At 42.8% G+C, this 17,746-nt stretch overlaps 1 protein-coding gene across 6 annotated transcripts in view; it reads left to right on the top strand.

Moving 5' to 3' along the window:
* Positions 1-13,835, top strand: part of ANAPC5 (anaphase promoting complex subunit 5) — a 44,044-nt gene extending 30,209 nt beyond the window's left edge. For 4 of the 6 annotated variants that reach the window (XM_054443912.2, XM_054443911.2, XM_054443915.2 and 1 more), the window contains 6 exons: positions 1,783-1,857; positions 2,425-2,546; positions 3,594-3,701; positions 3,778-3,925; positions 12,316-12,478; positions 13,501-13,835. In XM_054443912.2, the coding sequence (XP_054299887.1) occupies positions 1,783-1,857; positions 2,425-2,546; positions 3,594-3,701; positions 3,778-3,925; positions 12,316-12,478; positions 13,501-13,712 (828 nt within the window). In that variant the 3' untranslated portion in view covers positions 13,713-13,835. Of the gene's footprint in view, positions 1-1,782; positions 1,858-2,424; positions 2,547-3,593; positions 3,702-3,777; positions 3,926-4,038; positions 4,258-12,315; positions 12,479-13,500 lie in introns of those variants that run through there. The other 2 variants (XM_054443913.2, XM_063647129.1) reach the window with 1 other exon arrangement.
* The last annotated feature ends 3,911 nt before the right edge of the window (positions 13,836-17,746 follow it).

Here is a 17,746-nt window from a genome sequence, read left to right as displayed (position 1 = left end):
TTGCAGTGAGCCGAGACCATACCACTGCACTCCAGCCTGGGTGACACAGTGAGACTCCGTCTCAAAAAAAAAACAGGCCGTGTGCGGTGGCTCACGCCTGTAATCCCAGCACTTTGGGAGACCGAGGCGGGCGGATCACGAGGTCATGAGATCGAGACCAGCCTGACCAACATGGTGAAACCCTGTCTCTACTAAAAATACAAAAATTAGCTGGGCGTGGTGGCATGCACCTGTAATCCCAGCTACTTGGGAGGCTGAGGCAGGAGAATCGCTTGAACGCAGGAGGCAGAGGTTGCAGTGAGCTGAGATCACGCCACTGCACTCCAGCCTGGTGACAGAGTGAGACTCTGTCTCAAAAAAAAGAGCAACAACAACAACAAAACCCAAAAGTAATTTGTCAGCCGGGCACATTGGATCATGCCTGTAATCCCAGCACTTGAGGAGGTTGAGGTGGGTGGATTGCTTGAGGCCAGGAGTTTGAGACCAGCCTGGCCAACATGGCAAAACCCTGCCTCTACTAAAAATACAAAAATTAGCTGAGCATGGTGGCGCACCCCTATAATTCCAGCTACTTGGGAGGTGGGGGCTAAGACATCAGAATTGCTAGAACCCAGGAGGAGGAGGTTGCAGTGAGTCAAGATCACGCCACTGCATTCCAGCCTGGGTGACAGAGCAAAGACTCTGTCTCAAAAAAAAAAAAAAAAAGGATTTTGTGTAGCCAGGTGTGGTGGCATGCACCTGTATTCCCCGCTACTCGGGAGGCTGAGATGAGAGGATTGATTGAGCCTAGGAAGTTGAGGCTGCAGTGAGCTGAGATCAAGCCATTGCTGCACTCCAGCCTGGGAAACAGAGCAAGACCCTGTCTCATAAAAAAAAAAAGTAATTTGTCTGTTCTTGTTTACATGTATTTTGTAAGTGTTTTTCTAGAATGGATATGTCTTATGTGTGTAATTAAAAAAAAATTTTTTTTTTTTTGAGACGGAGTTTTGTTCTTGTTGCCTAGGCTGGAGTGCAATGGCACGATCTCAGTGCACCGCAACCTCCGCCTCCTGGGTTCAAGCGGTTCTCCTGCCTCAGCCTCCCAAGTAGCTGGGATTACAGGCATGAGCCACCATGCCCAGCTAATTTTGTATTATTAGTAGAGATGGGGTTTCTCCATGTTGGTCAGGCTGGTCTTGAACTCCCAACCTCAGGTGATCCACCCATCTTGGCCTCCCAAAGTGCTGGGATTACAGGCGTTAGCCACCATGCCTGGCCTTAAAATTTTTTAAAAAATAAAATGTATTAGTCTTTAAATAATGGCCCTTAGAAATTTGAGTCTCTGGCTGGGTGCGGTGGCTCACGCCTGTAATTCCAGCACTTTGGGAGGCCGAGGTGGGCGAATCACGGATCACGAGGTCAGGAGATCGAGACCATCCTGGCTAACACAGTGAAACCCCGTCTCTACTAAAAATACAAAAAAAATTAGCCGGACATGGTGGCAGGCACCTGTGGTCCTAGCTACTCAGGAGGCTGAGGCAGGAGAATGGCGTGAACCCGGGAGGCGGAGCTTGCAATGAGCCGAGATTGCGCCACTGCACTCCAGCAGGGCGACAGAGCGAGACTGTGTCCCAAAAAAAAAAAGAAAGAAAGAAAAGAAAAGAAATTTGAGTCTCTGACCAGTATCTCTCAGGTTGCTGCATCAAGAACAGGAGCAGGTGAATCTGTCACCATCTGTGCATGGTACAGCACGTGTGGCTTCAACACAGGTTATGCTGATCAAATTGTGTGTTTCTACTTTAGGGCTGTTTTGCTGCAGCTTCTGAAGTGTTAAAGCACTTGAAGGAACGATTTCCGCCTAATAGTCAGCACGCCCAGGTAATCTGCCTTTTGCATGGCAATAGATTTATTTCTGATAAGAATAGCTTTTATTATAATATAAAGTGGGACATAATCTCCCCTCAGAAAAATAATATTGAGCTAAAAAGGAACTTGTCAAAGGATGCTTACAAGTATGATATTATTTATATAAAGTTTAAAAACACAGGCTCATACTCTGTTGTTTAGAGACAAGGGTATATGTTGTAAAAGTATAAAAAACATGAATGAGAATGATAAATACCAAATTGAGTGTCTACTTTGAAAAAAGAGAAAGAGAAGTAGAATTTGCAAAGGACTTCATTGGTATCTAATAGTATATGAAGCAGATAAAGCAAAATGTGAGTTGACAAAGTTGATGGTTGGCACACATGTATCTGCTATTTCATTCTCTGTGCTTTTTCACATACTTGAGATATTTAAAAAATTTTTTAAATCCCCCCAAAAAACAATGTGTGTGAATTATTGTAAGGATATTTGCTAAGCAATCCAAAATACTTTCATATACTCATTAAGTAAGATGAACATTTGCCATTTTGTACTTAATTGTGTTTTTTTTCTTACTAGTTATGGATGCTATGTGATCAAAAAATACAGTTTGACAGAGCAATGAATGATGGCAAATATCATTTGGCTGATTCACTTGTTACAGGAATCACAGCTCTCAATAGCATAGAGGGTGTTTATAGGTAAGAAACCTTGAAAACTCTAACCCCAGAATAAAATAATTGTTAAATGGTTTTGTTTTTGTTTTATATGTGCATTAGTTTATTTTAGCTTAGAAAAAAACTTTTTTTCCTATTTATTACTGGGAATAAGAAAATACAGGTAAGCAGCTGGGCGTGGTGGCTCACACCTGTAATCCCAGCACTTTGGGAGGCTGAGGCGGGCGCATCACTTGAAGTCAGGAGTTTGAGACCAGCCTGGCCAACATGGTGAAACCCTCTCTCTACTAAAAGTACAAAAAATTAGCCGGGCGTGGTGGTGGGTGCTTGTAATCCCAGCTACTTGGGAGGCTGAGGGAGGAGAATTGCTTGAACCCATGAGGCAGAGGTTGCAGTGAGCCAAGATCACACCATTGTCTCCAGCCCAGGCAACAGAGTGAGACTCCATCTCTAAAAAAAAAAAAGAAAATACAGATAAGCAAAATGAAGAAAATAAGTATCTCTCAGAGATAATCATTAACATGCTGTTATCTATAATTCCAGAATTTTTCTGCATGCGTGTGTGTGTGTGTGTGTACACAGCATGCTCACGTACATCACACACACATTCATACACACATGCAATTTATTCTTTCAACAACAACAAAAATTTTTTTTTTTGAGGCAGAGTCTCACTCCGTCGCCCAGGCTGGAGTGCAGTGGCACGATCTCAGCTCACTGCAATCTCTGCCTCCTGGGTTCAAGCGATTCTCCTGCTTCAGCCTTCTGAGTAGCTGGGATTACAGGTGCCTGCCACTACGCCCAGCTAATTTTTTGTATTTTTAGTAGAGGCAGGGTTTCACCATGTTGGCCAGGCTGGTCTCGAGCTCCTAACCTTGTGATTCGCCCGCCTCGGCCTCCCAAAGTGCTGGGATTACAGGTGTGAGCCACCGCGCTCAGCCTCTTTCAACAAAAATTAAATCAGGCACAGTTTTTTCCCTTGGGAGGTTTATAGCGCAATTGAATAAATTGAGATTCTTACCCTCAAAGTGACTAGTTAAAACACTTGTGTTCATTTTGATTCTGTTTCAGGAAAGCGGTTGTATTACAAGCTCAGAACCAAATGTCAGAGGCACATAAGCTTTTACAAAAATTGTTGGTTCATTGTCAGAAACTGAAGAACACAGAAATGGTGATCAGGTAAGGGGTCTCTTGTGCATCTCACGGAGATGTGGTAGTGGATCTTCTCATCCTGTGTTTTCCTCTTTACGGTCAGTGTTCTACTGTCCGTGGCAGAGCTGTACTGGCGATCTTCCTCCCCTACCATCGCGCTGCCCATGCTCCTGCAGGCTCTGGCCCTCTCCAAGGAGTACCGGTTACAGTACTTGGCCTCTGAAACAGTGCTGAACTTGGCTTTTGCGCAGGTAAGCCGATCTCTGTTTTTATAGCACATATTTGTGCTCAAGAGCTGGTGAGTCTGTGACTACGTTTGAGTATTGAAAGGATAATAATGAGTTTTCATTTGTTCACATTGAAGTCTGGAAAGGTAGTCTTCATGTGCAAGCCCTCCAGGGAAGCCTGTGGAGGTGTGAACCTGGTGACAAACTGACACCTTCCAGTGGCACTGGCTTTCCTGAGCTGTGTATTCAGTAAGGAGGACTCGCCTCTTCAGTGAGAACACCTGCATCATATTAATGACACAGAGTGATGCTTGATTTAACAACAAGGGGATGTGAATAAAGAAATGAGGAACACAGATGTTCACTGAAAGCTTTTGGAAATCAAATTGTATTTTATGTTTGTTTTCTTTCTCCCCCAGTAAAGGCCACGAAGGAATTGACTCTTCATTTTCATCTATATTCCCTGGTATCTTATAGGCCCTACACATAGAAGGTTTTCAATAAATATTGATCAATGAATGAGTGAAGGTCAAACGCACTGGAAGAATTTATTAATTAAAGTGGAGGTTCTCCAAACTAGCTGTACATTAGAATTATTGTGGAGATTTAAAAAATATCTTCATACCTGAGGCCTTGCCTCAGACCTACGGAGTCAGAATCTCTAGGGGTGGAGCTAAGGAATCTGTTTCTTACCACCTTCCTCAGTGATTTTTTTTTTCTTGAGATAAAATGTACATGGCCAGGCGTGGTGGCTCACGCCTGTAATCCCAGCACTTTGGGAGGCCAAGGTGGGCAGATCACAAGGTCAGGAGTTCGAGACCAGTCTGGCCGCATGGTGAAACCCCATCTCTATTAAAAATACAAAAATTAGCCGGGCATGGTGGCGCGTGCCTGTAATCCCAGCCACTTGGGAAGCTGAGGCAGGAGAATCGCTTGACCCTGGGAGGCGGAGGTTGCAGTGAGCCGGGATCGTGCCACCATACTCCCAGCCTGGGCAACAGAGTGAGACTCCATCTCAAAAAAAAAAAAAAGTACATAACACAAGATTTACCACTTTAACCATTTTAAAGTGTACATTTCACTGGCTTTGAGAATATTGACAACATTGTGCAACCATTACTGCTGTCTAATTTCAGACTGTTCATTACACAGAAAAGGAAACTGTACCCATTAAGCAGTCATTCCCCAGTCCTCCCTTCCCCCAGCCTCTGGTAACCTCTCACCGGTTTCTATCTCTATGCGTTTGCCTATTCTGAACAGTTTGCATAATTGGACTCATATAAATGTGGCCTTTTTTGATTGGCTTCTTTTACTTAGCTTGATGTTTTCAGGTTTTATCCATGTAGCAATAGGTATCAGTGCTTCATTCTTTTTCATGGCTGAAGAATATTTCACTGTATGGTTAGATCACATTTTGCTTATCCATTCATCAGCTGATAGACATTTGAGTCGTTTCCACCTTTTGGCTATTATTAATAGCGGCTCTTTACATTTCTGTACAGTTTTTGTTTGAATACCTGTTTTCTTTTTTTTTTTTTTTTTTTGAGACGGAGTCTCGCTCTGTCACCCAGGCTGGAGTGCAGTGGTGCAATCTCGGCTCACTGCAAGCTCCGCCTCCTGGGTTCATGCCATTCTCCTGCCTCAGCCTTCCTAGTAGCTGGGACTACAGGCGCCTGCCACCACGCCCAGCTAATTTTTTGTATTTTTAGTAGAGATGGGGTTTCACTGTGTTAGCCAGGATGGTCTCGATCTCCTGACCTTGTGATCCACCTGCCTCGGCCTCCCAAAGTGCTGGGATTACAGGCATGAGCCACCGCGCCCGGCCTTGAATACCTGTTTTCATTTGATGCCTATGAATGGAATTGCTGAGTCATGATGATTTTGTATTTAACTTCTTGAGGAAATGCCACAGTGGCTGCACCATTTTGTTTCAACCTGCAATGTATGAGGGTTCCAATTTCTCCACAATCTTGCCAACCCTTGTTATTTTCCATGTTTTATTATTATATCCTTCCTAGTGGGTATGAAGTGGTGTCTCATTGTGGTTTTGATATGCATTTCTCTAATGACTAATGATGTTGAGTATCTTTTCATGTGCTTATTGGCCATTTGCATATGTTCTTTGGAGAAACGTCTATTCGGATCCTTTACCTGTTTTTTTTAACTGAGTTTATCTTTTTGATGTTCACTTGTAAAAATTATTTATATATTGTGGATACTAGACCCTTATCAGATATATAATTTACAAATATTTTCTCCTGTTCTGTGTTTGGTCTTTTCACTTTCTTGATGGTGTCTTTTGATATACAGAAGTTTAAAATTTTTATGAAGTCCAATTTATTTTTCTTTTGTTGCTTGTGCTTTTGGTATCATATCTAAGATATTGACAAATCTAATGTCATGAAGATTTTCTTCTATGTTTTCTTCTCACAGTATTATAGTTTTAATGTTTATGTTTAAGTCTGAATAATTTTGAGTTAATTTTTGTATATACTGTGAGATAGGGCTCCACTCTTATTCTTATGCATGCAGATATAGGTTATTCTAGCACCATTTGTTGAAGACTCCTCTTTCCCCATTTAATGGTTTTGGCACCCATGTTAAAAACCAGTTGATCAAACTAAAAAAAGAAAACAATTGATCGTAGATATATAGGTTTATTTTTGGACTCTCAATTCTATTCCCTTGATCTATATGTTACCCTTATGCCAGTACCACATTGTTTTGATTACTATAGCTTTGTAGTAAGTTTTGAAATCAGGAAGTGGGAGTCTTCTTTGTTCTTTTTCAGGATTGTTTTGGCTATTCAGCATCCCTTGCAATTATATGTTGATTTTAGAATTAGCTTGTTCATTTCTGCAAAAATGGTAGTTGTAATTTTGATAGGGATTGTATTTGAATCTGTAGGTCAGTTTGGAGAACATTGCCATCTTAATGCTATTCTCTTCCAACCCATGAACACAGGATGTCTTTCCTTTTATTTGGATCTTTAACTTACTTCAACAATGTTTTGTAGCTTTCTGTATATAAATCTTTCACTTCCTTGGTTAAATTTATTCCTAAGTATTTTATTCTTTTTGATGGTAATTTAAATGAATTTTTTTTAAACATTTATTTTTGGATTGCTCATTGCTAGTTTATATTGATCTTATATCCTGTAACTTTGCCAAACTTATTACCTGTAACAGGTTTTGGGGATTTTTTTATGGTTTTGTATGTATAAGATCATGTCATCTGCAAATAAAGATAGTTTTATCTCATCCATTCCCACTTAGATGCCCTGTATTTCTTTTTCTTGCTTAAATGCTTTGAGTAAAACTTCCAATACATGTTGAATAAATGTGGCAAAAGTGTGTGTCTTGACTCGGTGTCTCACACCTGTAATCCCAGCACTTTTTGAGGCCAAGGCAGATTACTTAAGGCCAGGAGTTCGAGACCAGCCTGGACAACATGGTGAAACCCCGTCTCTACTAAAAATAGAAAAATTAGCTGAGTGTAGTGGTGGTGCATGCCTGTAATCCCAGCTACTAGGTAGGCTGAGGACTGAGAATCACTTGAACCCAGGAGGTGGAGGTTGCAGTGAACCGAGATCATGCCACTGCACTACAGGTTGGGCAACAGCAAGACTCCCTCTCAAAAAAAAGTGTATGTCCTTACTTTGTTCCTGTAGGGGGAAAGCTTTCAGTCTTTCATCATCAAATATCATGCTAGCTGTGGGTTTTTTTTAGAGGTTGAGGAAGTTCCCTCTATTCCTAGTTTATTTAGTGTTTTTTTCATGAAAAGGTATTGGATTTTGTCAAATTTTTTTTTTCTGCATTGATTGATTTGATCATATGGGTTTTTGTTTGTTTGTTTTTGAGATAGAGTGTCACTCTGTTGCCCAGGCTGGAGTGCAGTGGTGCAGTCTTGGCTCACTGCAACTTCTGTCTCCCAGGTTCAAGCAGTTCTTGTGCCTCAGCCTCCCAAGTAGCAGGGATCACAGGTGTGTACCACCACGCCCGGCTAATTTTTGTATTTTAGTAGAGACAGGGTTTTGCCATGTTGGTCAGGCTGGTCTCGAACTCCTGGCCTCGTGATCCACCCACCTCTGCCTCCCAAGGTAGTGGGATTACAGGCGTGAGCCACTGCGCCCAGCCCTGATTTTTTCTTTCATTTTATTTATATATTTGTGTATTGAAGTACCTTGCATTCCTGGAATAAATTTCACATGGTCATAGCGTACGTTCCTTTTAATGTGCTGTTGGATTTGGTTTGCAAGTATTTTGTTGAGAATTTTTGCATCTGTATTCATAAAGGATGTTGATCTGTGGTTTTCTTGTGATATCTTTCTTTGGCTTTAGTATTGGGGTAATAGTGGCCCCACAAAATGAGTTAGAAAGTATTCTGTCCTCTCCCTTTTTTGGGAAGAATTTGAGAAGGATTGGTGTTAATTCTTTAAAAGTTTGGTAAAATTCACCAGTGAAGCAGTCTGGCCCTGGGCTTTTCTTTGTTGGAAGTTTTTTTGGTTACTAATTCAGTCTCTTTAGTTGTTATAGGTCTATTCAGATTTCCTGTTTCTTGAGTCAATTTTAGTAGTTTGGTCTTTCTAGGAATTTGTTCATTTTACGTAGTTTATCTAATTTCTTGCGTAGAATTGTTCATGGTATTCTTGTATAATCCATTTTACTTTTGTAAGGTTGTTAGTAAAGTCCCCAGTGTCATCCCTGACTTCAGTTATTTGAGTCTTGTCTCTTTTTTCTTGGTCAGTCTAACAGTTTTTCAATTTTGTCGATCTCTTCAAAGAACCAACTTTTGGTTTTATTGATTCTCTGTGTTGTTCTCTTAGTCTCCATTTTGTTTATCTCCACTTTAATCCTTATTTTTTCCTTGGTTCTGTTAGTTAGCTTTAGGTCTAGTTTGCTTTTCGTTTTCTAGTTTCTTTCTTTTTTTTTTGAGATGGAGTTTAGCTCTTGTCACTGAGGCTGGAGTGCAATGGTGCAATCTTGGCTCTCTTCAACCTCCGCCTCCCAGGTTCAAGCAATTCTCCTACCTCAGCCTCCCGAGTAGCTGGGATTACAGGCACATGCTACCACGCCTGGATAATTTTTGTAATTTTAATAGAGACGGGGTTTCGCCACGTTGGCCAGGCTGGCCTCGAACGCCTGACCTCAGGTGATTCACCCGCCTTGGCCTCCCAAAGTGCTGGGATTACAGGCGTGAACCACCGCGCCCTGCCTCTTTTTCTGGTTTCTTAAGGTGGAAGATTCACTTATTGATTTGAGATCTTCTTTCTTTTGTAATGTAGGCCTTTACAGTTATAAATTTCCTTGAGAACTATATTTCATAAATTTGTACTTTATCCCACAAATTTCATAAATGAGAGTCTGTGTATTTTTTTTTTTTTTTTTTGAGACAGAGGCTTGCTCTGTCACCCAGGTTGGAGTGCAGTGGCACAATCTTGGCTCACTGCAACCTCCGCCTCCTGGGTTCAAACAATTCTCCTGCCTCAGCCTCCCAAGTAGCTAGGATTACAGACGTGCACCACCACACTAGGGTAATTTTTTTTTTTTTTTTTTTGTGACAGAGTCTCGCTCTGTCGCCTAGGCTGGAGTGCAGCGGCACGATCTCAGCTCACTGCATCCTCTGCCTCCCAGGCTCAAGTGATTCTTCTGCCTCAGCCTCCTGAGTAGCTAGAACTACAGATATGTGCCACCACACCGGGCTAATTTTTTTTTTTTTTTTTGTATTTTTAGTAGAGATGGGGTTTCATCGTGTTAGGATGGTCTCGATCTCCTGACCTCGTGATCTGCCTGCCTCGGCCTCCCAAAGTGCTGGGATTACAGGTGTGAGACGCTGTGCCTGGCTATCCGGGTAATATTTGTATTTTCAGTAGAGATGCGGTTTCTTCATATTGGCCAGGCTGGTCTCGAACTCCTGCCCTCAGGTGATCCACCCGCCTCGGCCTCCCAGAGCTCTGGGATTACAGGCATGAGCCACCGCGCCCAGCCAGAGTCTGTGGTATTTTTATACACCTCATTGCATTTTCTAATTTCCCTTGTGATTTATTCTTTGACACATTGGTTACTTAAGAGTATGTTAATTTCCACATATTTGTGAATTTTCTAGTTTCGTTCTGTTACTGATTTTTGATTTAATGTGATCAGAGGAGATTCTTTGTATGATTTCATTCTTGTTAAATTTATTGAGTGTTATTTTGTGGCCCAAACACAGTCTGTCCTGGAAAATGTTCCATATGCACTTGAGAATAATTTGTATTCTGATGTATCATTGGGTGGCATGCTTTATATATATATGTTAGGGCCAGTTCATTTGTAGTGTCATTCAAGTCTTCTCTTTCCTTGCTGGTCTTCTGTCTAATTTTTCTATCTGTGATTGAAAGGTGGGATATTGAGCTCCCCAACTATTATTGTGGTTTTTGTTTTGTTTTATTTTGTCTGAGACAGAGTCTCACTCTGTTGTCCAGGCTAGAATACCATGGCACAATCATGGCTCACTGCACCCTCAACTGCCCGAGCTCAAGTGATCCTTCCACCTCACTCTTCTGAGCATCTGGGATTATAGGTGTGCCCTACCATAACCAGCTAATTTTTTATATTTTTGTAGAGATGGGTTTTTGCCATGTTACCCAGGCTGGTCTCAAACTCCTGGTCTCAAGAGATCCACCTGCCTCAGCTTCCCAAAGTTCAGGGATTACAGGCGTGAGATACTGTGCCTGGCCTATTATTGTTGAATTGTCTATTTCTCCCTTCAATTCTGTCAGTTTTTGCTTCATATGCTTTGGAGCACTGTTGTTTGGTTTGCTTATAATTGTTATATCTTGATGAATCGACTGTTTCATGAGTATATAATGTCCTCCTTTTTCCTTGTCTCTTGTAATGGTTTTTAACTTAAACTCTATATCGTATGATACTCATATAGGCACTCCAGCTTTCTTTTGGTTATTGTTTGCATGGAATATTTTTCTATCCTTCTACTTTCAGCTGATTTGTGTCTTTATTTTATTTTTTTAGAGACAGGGTCTCACTTAGTCATCCAGGCTGGAGTGCAGTCCTGCAATCATAGCTCACTGTAACCTTGAACTCCTGGGCTGATGGGATCCTCCCACCTCAGTCTCCCAAGTAGCTAGGACTACAGCAGAGCACCATGATGCCTGACTAATTTTTAAAGTACTATTTATGTCTTTTAATCTAAAGTGAGTCTCTTGTAGACAGCATACAGTGGATACTTTAAAAAAAAGTTTGTTGTGACAATTTCTGCCTTTTAATTAGAGAGTTTAACTCATTTACATTTAATGTCATTACTTCTAATTTGATTTTTTTTTTTTTTTTTTTGGGATGGAGTCTCACTCTATCACCCAGGCTGGAGTGCAGTGGTGTGATCTCTGCTCACTGTATCCATTACCTCCTGGGTTCAAGTGATTCTCCTGTTTCAGCCACCCAAGTAGCTGAGATTACAGGTGTGTGCCACTATGCCCAGCTAATTTTTGTATTTTTAGTAAAGACAGGGTTTCACCATGTTGGCCAGGCTGGTCTCAAACCCCTGACCTCAAGTGATCTTCCCGCCTGCACCTCCCAAAGTGCTGGGATTACAGACATGAGCCACTTTGCCTGCCTTGTTTTCTATATGTCATATCTTTTTTGTCCCTCAGTTCCTCCATTACTGCTTTCTTGTGTGTTAAGTAGATGTTTTCTAGTTTTATTCCTATTTTGAGACAAAGTCTTGCTCTGTTGCCCAGGCTGGAGTGCAGTGGCACGGTTGGGGCTCACTGCAGCCTTGACCTCCTGGGCTCAAGTGAGTCTCCTGCCTCAGCCTCCTGAGAAACTGGGACTACAGGCGTGTGCAACCATGCCCAGCTACTTGTTTTAAATTTGTTTTTTGAGATAGGGTCTTGCTGTGTTGCCCAGGCTGGTCTTGAACTCATGGCCTCAAGTGATCTTCCTGCCTCATGCTCCCAAAGTGTTGGGATTATAGGCATGAGCCACTGTGCCCAGCTCTAGTGTACCATTTTAATTCTCTCTCTCTCTCTCTTTTTTTTTTTAACATACACCAACTGGAATCTCTTGTTTCTTTTGCTCTATTCTTTTGAGTTATTTTCTGAATTGTTTACCTTTCTCCCACCTAGTTCAACCCCTCAGAATCACCAAGCTAAAGGATATTAATGCTGGATCTTTTTGTAAAGACAGAAACCTTTCCATAGTGTGAATAACCACCCCCTGCTACATTTGTCACAGTCTGAAATCAGATTGTCGCATGTTGTGTTTTCTAGGAATATGGTTCCTGTTTTAATGTAGTACATGTCAGGTAAAAGGTAAGCCAGAGATAGCCATTCAGGAGAGAACTGCCAGAAACGAAACCCTTCCTGGTGAAGGGCAGTGGGTTTGGGTATATACAATGCCATGATGTTTCTTTTTCAGCTCATTCTTGGAATCCCAGAACAGGCGTTAAGTCTTCTCCACATGGCCATCGAGCCCATCTTGGCTGACGGGGCTATCCTGGACAAAGGTCGTGCCATGTTCTTAGTAGCCAAGTGTCAGGTGGCTTCAGCAGCTTCCTATGATCAGCCGAAGAAAGCAGAAGGTAGGAAGCTGTACGAAGACTGTTAGGCAATGCTATTCCAGAAAGCATTGAAAGTTTAGGACCCAGAAGAAGAAAAGACATTAAATTTTGGACAGCATTTAAGTTCTGAGTGTTCACAAATATATATTAAAATTTCATGCAGCATTTAAAGTGCTTTCACATGCATGCTTGGCAGAAAGATTGAGGAGAAGTGAATGGTTATTTTAACCCTGTAGAGCCAAGTACCAGGCTAGAGGTCAGGAGTTAAAGACTTTTTTTTTTTTTTTTTTGAGACAAAGTCTCACTCTGTAGCTCAGGCTGGAGTGCAGTGGCACGATCTTGGCTCACTGCAACCTCCGCCTTCCGGGTTCAAGCAATTCTCCTGCCTCAGCCTCCTGAATATATACAGGCGCACACCACCATGACTGGCTAATTTTTGTATTTATAGTAGGGCTTTCTCCATGTTGGTCAGGCTGATCTTGAACTCCTGACCTTGTGATCTGCCCACCTCAGCCTCCCAAAGTGCTGGGATTATAGGTGTGAGCCACTGCGCCCGGCTTTTTTTTTTTTTTTTTTTTTTTTTTTTGAGATGGAGTCTTACTCTGTCACCTAGGCTGGAGTGCAGTGTTGTGATCTCGGCTCACTGCAACCTGTGCCTCCCGGGTTCAAGTGACTCTCCTGCCTCAGCCTCCCACGTAGCTGGGATTACAGGTGCCCGCCACCACACCTGGCTAATTTTTGTATTTTTAGTAGAGACGAGGTTTCACCATGTTGGCCAGGCTAGTGTCGAACTCCTGACCTCAGGTGATCCACCCACCTCGGCCTCCCAAAGTGCTGGGATTACAGGCATAAGCCACTGCACCCAGTCTTAAAGACCTTTTTGAAAACCTCACCCTAGTGGTTTGTTTTTTCTCTCTCAAAGAATGGAGAATATAAAAGAATCTTCTGGTAGTTGTTGAACAAATAAAACTAAATAGCAAGTTTTGAAAACTATATGTGAAGCGTTGAGTTAAATGTGTGTGTTATTTTCCACTTTCCATCAGCTCTGGAGGCCGCCATTGAGAACCTCAATGAAGCCAAGAACTATTTTGCAAAGGTTGACTGCAAAGAGCGAATCAGGGACGTCGTTTACTTCCAGGCCAGACTCTACCACACCCTGGGGAAGACCCAGGAGAGGAACCGGTGTGCGATGCTCTTCCGGCAGCTGCATCAGGAGCTGCCCTCTCATGGGGTACCCTTGATAAACCATCTCTAGAGAGGACATCCCTGCTGGGCTGCTGTGCAGAGTATAAGATTTTGGACTTGTTCATGTCCCCTCTCTCCCTATAAGTGATGTATTTGTGACACCCTATCTTGTCAATAAACAGCATTCTGATTAGTTTGTCTTATTTTGTTGCTAGTAACTGCGTATTTGTTTTATTCCCCTTTTCTTCCCTTTTGGTAGCAAAGGACACCAACTTTTTGTTAATAAGTGGGTATTTTGCTAACAAGTTAGTGCAAGCATCTCAGATTATGTTCTCTCCGGGCAAAATTGCCAATATCTTGATTAGAAATTGTACACACTCCATCATTATGTAAATTCATTTAGCACCTATTCTCAGACAAGAGCTCTTCCTGGAATTGGTAGATCTCTCCAGGGTGGTCAGTGCAGGTTTGTATGAGGCTTGGACTTTCTTCTGAGGCCTCCCTGCCTTGTTGTACTGAACCAGCGCTTGTGGTTCCTGTGGCTGCTCACGAGTACTTGTTGGCCCCTGACTGGAGATGAAGAAGGAAAAGATTTTTTCATAGTTTTTGGACCAATGACCAGGAGCATTTTTCAGTCCCTTTCTAGGTGTTGGCTTTCTTACATATTCTGCATGGGCACCTTTTTTTTTTTCTATATTTAACTCTATAAATGAGAGATGATGATAAATTAAGTCCAGGAATTCATCATGAGTAAGGTGATTATAAATTAAGGGGGCCGGCTGCGGTGGCTCACACCTGTAATCCCAGCAGTTTGGGAGGCCAAGGCGGGCGGATCACGAGGTCAGGAGATGGAGACCAGCCTGGCCAACATGGTGAAACCCCGTCTCTACTAAAAAAATATATAAAAATTAGCTGGGCATAGTGGTGCATGCCTGTAATCCCAGCTACTCGGGAGGCTGGGGCAGGAGAATCACTTGAACCCGGGAGGTGGAGGTTGCAGTGAGCCGAGATCGCACTCCTGCACTCCAGCCTGGCGACAGAGCAAGACTCTGTCTCAAAAAAAAAAAAATAAAAATAAAAAAAATAAGAAAGGATCCAAGGCTCAGAGGTGTGAGATGCTATCACCAAATATAGTGTATTATAGTTTACATTTATTAACCCTGCAAGTAAGCAGGAGCCAGCTATTGCTTTTTCTGTTCATGAATTTCTTATCCTTGAGTGTTCACAGAAAAATGCCATTGTTTCAAGTCCAAAGCAGCAGCTATATCCAAATAGTTGTTTTTTGTTGTTGTTGTTTTGTTTTTTTTTTTTTAGATGGAGCCTTGCTCTGTTGCCCAGGCTGGAGTGCAGTGGCGTGATCTTCGCTCACTGCAACATCCACCTGGGTTCAAGGGAGTCTCCTGCCTCAGCTTCCCAAGTAGCCGGGACTACAGGCATGCACACCACACCTGGCTAATTTTTGGATTTTTAGTAGAGATGGGGTTTCACCATGTTGACCAGGTTGGTCTCAAACTCCTGACCTCAGGTGATTCACCTGCCTCAGCCTCCCAAAGTGCTGGAATTACAGGCGTGAGCCACCGTGCCCGCCCCAAATAGTCTTTATAAAGCAACAGGGAACCAACTAAATTTTGCAGCACCTATTATTGGTTCTTTCTCTGTTAAATTTCTCATCAGAAAGTTTTTCTGATGGGAAGTAATTTCTCTTCAGGGCTCTTTGAAGCAGTGTAAAACAGTTGTATCCATTATGGTACATTTGCTGGCCAAAGACAGCTGCTCTGGAAACAAGAGACTTGGTGGAGAGATAGAGACTAATTGGTATGTTGATTGAAAATCTTAAATTCATTTGAAAGCTTATATATAGAGATGGTAAACATTGAATAATATTAAAGGCTATGTAGTAAAAAGTAATTCTTCAGCCTGTAATCCCAGCACTTTGGGAGGCTGAGACGGGTGGATCACCTGAGGTTAGGAGCTTGAGACCAGCCTGTCTAACATGTTGAAGTCCCGTTGCTACTAAAAATGAAAAAATTAGCTGGGCATGGTGGCGGGCGCCCGTATGCCAACTACTCAGGAGGCTGAGGCAGGAGAATCGCTTGAACCTAGGAGGCAGAGTTTGCAGTGAGCCGAGATCACGCCATTGCACTCCAGCCTGGGTGACAAGAGCTAAACTCTATCTCAAGAAAAAAAAAAATACTACTTCCTCTTAGGAGGTAACTGTTATCAGTTCCTTTTTATTCTTTCAAGTATATTTTTTCATCTGATGTCATTTTTGATTAATGTATTTAAAGTAAGAGCCTTTCAATTTAAGAAGTGGCCTTAGCTACTCTGCCTCAGCAGAAGGTTGAAGAAATGGGGTCAGGTTGTTCAGGTGACCCCACAGATATCAACATAAAAGCTTGATGTCATCACGCCTGACCAGGACCAGCTATGCAACTCATGGAATCCAGTGCAAACTAAAAATGTGAGGCCTCTATTAAAAAGTAAAAATTTCAAAGGCCGGGTGTGGTGGCTCACACCTGTAATCCCAGCACTTTGGGAGGCTGAGGTGGGCAGATCTCCTGAGGTCAGGGGTTCAAGACCAGCCTTTGCAACATGCATGGTAAAACCCCATCTCTACTAAAAATACAAATATTAGCCAGGCATGGTGGTGGGCGCCTGTAATCCCAGCTACTTGGGAGGCTGAGGCAGGAGAATCGCTTGAACCCAGGAGGCGGAGGTTGCAGTGAGCTGAGATCGCACCACTGCACCCCAGCCTGGGGCGACAGAGTGAGACCCTGTCTCAAAAGAAAAAAAAAATACATAAAATAATTTCAAAACGGCAACGGCAGAGCCTTAAACCAATATAGGGCCCTTCTGAGCCCACAGCCCTGCACAGTTTGCACACCTGAAAAGCCAGCCTACCCAGAGCGCCTCTCAGCTGATGGCAGCTTCACCCTAGCAGGGAGACAGGGCCTAAATCCAAAGCTAATAGAAGGGGTCTGGGGTCTCCTGCTATCTGTGACTTAGATTTGTTGATTGAGGGGCTTGTCTCCTCCCTGATGGAAGAGTGGGTTGAATGAAAAGTAGAGACATTTGTGACCCCAAAACTCAGAACTGTCGGGGTGACAGCTAACTGGCTTTTCTCCTGATAGAGCATTTGGTGGGGGAAAAAAAGGAGTCAATAATTTCATAATGATGTGATGATCAGTGGTTTAAGGGTATACGAATTGATCACCTGGTTAAATGGGGAAAGGGTTGAATGAGGAGGGAATTGAAACTTTTTCTTTTTTTTTTTTTTTCTTGAGATGGAGTCTCACTCTATTGCCCAGGCTGGAGTGCAATGGCGCAATCTTGGCTCACTGCAACCTCTGCCTCCCAGGTTTAAGTGATTCTCCTGCCTCAGCCTCCCGAGTAGCTGGGATTACAGGCACCCGCCACCATGCCTGGCTAATTTTTGTATTTTTAGTAGAGATAGGGTTTCACCATATTGGCCAGGCTGGTCTCGAACTCCTGACCTTGCGATCCACCCGCCTCGGCCTCCCAAAGTGCTGGGATTACAGGCATGACCCACTGCACCTGGTCGGAATTGAAGCTTTTTAAGCAGCAGGCATTCGGGTCTATACCCGAGATCTTCAGGATGTATCCTCTAAGGGAGAGAAGGAAAAAGGTGTTCTGACCTGGTGGCTCAGTGGGAACTCTACCCAACAGCCGTGTGCCCTGTTTTAAGTTCTTAGCTATATTAATACGTTTAATCTTCACAGTAATTCCAAGAGTTAGCAATAGCATGAATTCCATTGAACAGGATAGGATGGAGGCATAAGGGGGTTAAGTCACTTGCTCAAGGCCACACTGCTGATAGGTTCCAGGGCTGGGCCTACCCTTAGAATTTTAAAAGTACTGTCCTGTTTTTGTGAACATTGTTTTTCAGTTTGTTGAACACATAAACGATAATATTAGTTGTTATTTATGTAGTGCCCAATATGGGCCAGACACTGCTACGTACTTTCACACATACCATCTCTAATGCTTGTGAGCTAAACGTCATCCCTGTTTTACAGGTAGGAAAGCAGGCCCTGGAGGTTGGGCCTGACCCAGCCCCGACCTTGGTGAGGACCAGAATCAGGA

The sequence above is a fragment of the Pongo pygmaeus genome, chromosome 10, assembly GCF_028885625.2.
Source record: "Pongo pygmaeus isolate AG05252 chromosome 10, NHGRI_mPonPyg2-v2.0_pri, whole genome shotgun sequence".
In the NCBI taxonomy this organism is placed as follows: domain Eukaryota; kingdom Metazoa; phylum Chordata; class Mammalia; order Primates; family Hominidae; genus Pongo; species Pongo pygmaeus.
This window is presented reverse-complemented; position numbering and strand designations above follow the sequence as displayed.